At 56.2% G+C, this 1,174-nt stretch overlaps 2 protein-coding genes across 2 annotated transcripts in view; one reads left to right on the plus strand and one right to left on the minus strand.

The window, feature by feature from the left end:
* Positions 1 to 880, minus strand: part of LOC122543271 (polyunsaturated fatty acid lipoxygenase ALOX8-like) — a 28,585-nt gene extending 27,705 nt beyond the window's left edge. The window contains exon 1 of the mRNA XM_043681750.1: positions 824 to 880. Coding sequence (XP_043537685.1) covers positions 824 to 880 — 57 coding nt within the window. The remainder of the gene's footprint in view (positions 1 to 823) is intronic.
* Positions 881 to 943: 63 nt separating this feature from the next.
* spag7 (sperm associated antigen 7) overlaps positions 944 to 1,174 on the plus strand; it is an 8,588-nt gene continuing 8,357 nt past the window's right edge. The window contains exon 1 of the mRNA XM_043682150.1: positions 944 to 1,083. Coding sequence (XP_043538085.1) covers positions 999 to 1,083 — 85 coding nt within the window. The 5' untranslated portion in view covers positions 944 to 998. The remainder of the gene's footprint in view (positions 1,084 to 1,174) is intronic.

Genomic DNA, 1,174 nt, shown 5'->3' on the forward strand with positions numbered 1-1,174 from the left:
ATCCTCTTTGTCACTTCTTCAAAAAACTCAACCAAGTTTGTGCGACATGATTTCCCATGCACAAAGCCATGTTGACTATCCCTAATCAGTCCTTGCCTTTCCAAATACATGTCCATCCTGTCCCACAGGATTCCCTCCAACAACTTGCCCACCACCGAGGTCAGGCTCACTGGTCTATAGATCCCTGGCTTGTCTTTACCGTCCTTCTTAAACTGTGGCACCACGTTTGCCAACCTCCAGTCTTCTGGCACCTCACCTGTGTTCATTGCTCCTGCTCCAAACACACGTTCTGTCTGGCTTTCATGAAGAAATCAGGTCCCAGTGTGGATTGTCATTCTCTCTGCACCCCCTTCACTCTGTCTGCAACGTGTCTGATCCATCAGAGTGCAGAGGCTGATGAGTTGTGTCCCCCAAGGGGGTAATTGAAATGAATGGCCTCACGGCAGCGTGCAGTACTGCAGGGAACCACCTGGTGTCACTGTTGGTCTGTTAGTTATCCTCCAGATTTTCCCAAATTGGATATTCAAGATCAAATTCCATTTCCGGTTTTGCAATAATTTATTGGAGCAAAGGGACAGGAACAGGCCATTCAGCCTGCTGAGCCTTTCCCACCACTCTACCCAATCGCAGCTGATTAAACACCTTGATCAATGTTTCTTACCCCATCTTCGGGGACAGTTTCCCACGGCCAATCCACCCTAACCTGCACATCCCGGGACACAGCCGAGACGGGAATCGAACCCGTGCCACTAAATTACCTCCCTGTTTGTGTTTGAATTTAATTTCTGTCCAGTCGATGGGATGTGGAGGGTGGGGATCGAACCCCAGTTAGTGCAGAGTCCCGCAGGCTCCGAGCCCGGCGCTGATCCCACTCGGCCATCTCCCGGTTGGGAGCGAGCGCCGCTCGGGAAACGCCCCTTTAAGGTTCAGCCCCGCCCTTCCACCGCGTCAGCGGGGGCGGGGCTCACCGCCTGGCGCCACTTCCGGTGCGGTCCAAGATGGCGGACCTGCTCGGAACTATCCTGAGCTCAATGGAGAAACCTCCGAGTGTGGGCGACCAGGAGAGCCGGCGGCAGGCCCGGGGTGAGCCCGGGAGAGGGGGCTGGGTCAGGGGCCGGGGGAGAGCGGGTGGGGGACGGTGCGGCCTGGGGGGGGGGGGAGGGCCGCACGGTCA

Source organism: Chiloscyllium plagiosum, chromosome 43 (assembly GCF_004010195.1).
Source record: "Chiloscyllium plagiosum isolate BGI_BamShark_2017 chromosome 43, ASM401019v2, whole genome shotgun sequence".
Classification (NCBI taxonomy): domain Eukaryota; kingdom Metazoa; phylum Chordata; class Chondrichthyes; order Orectolobiformes; family Hemiscylliidae; genus Chiloscyllium; species Chiloscyllium plagiosum.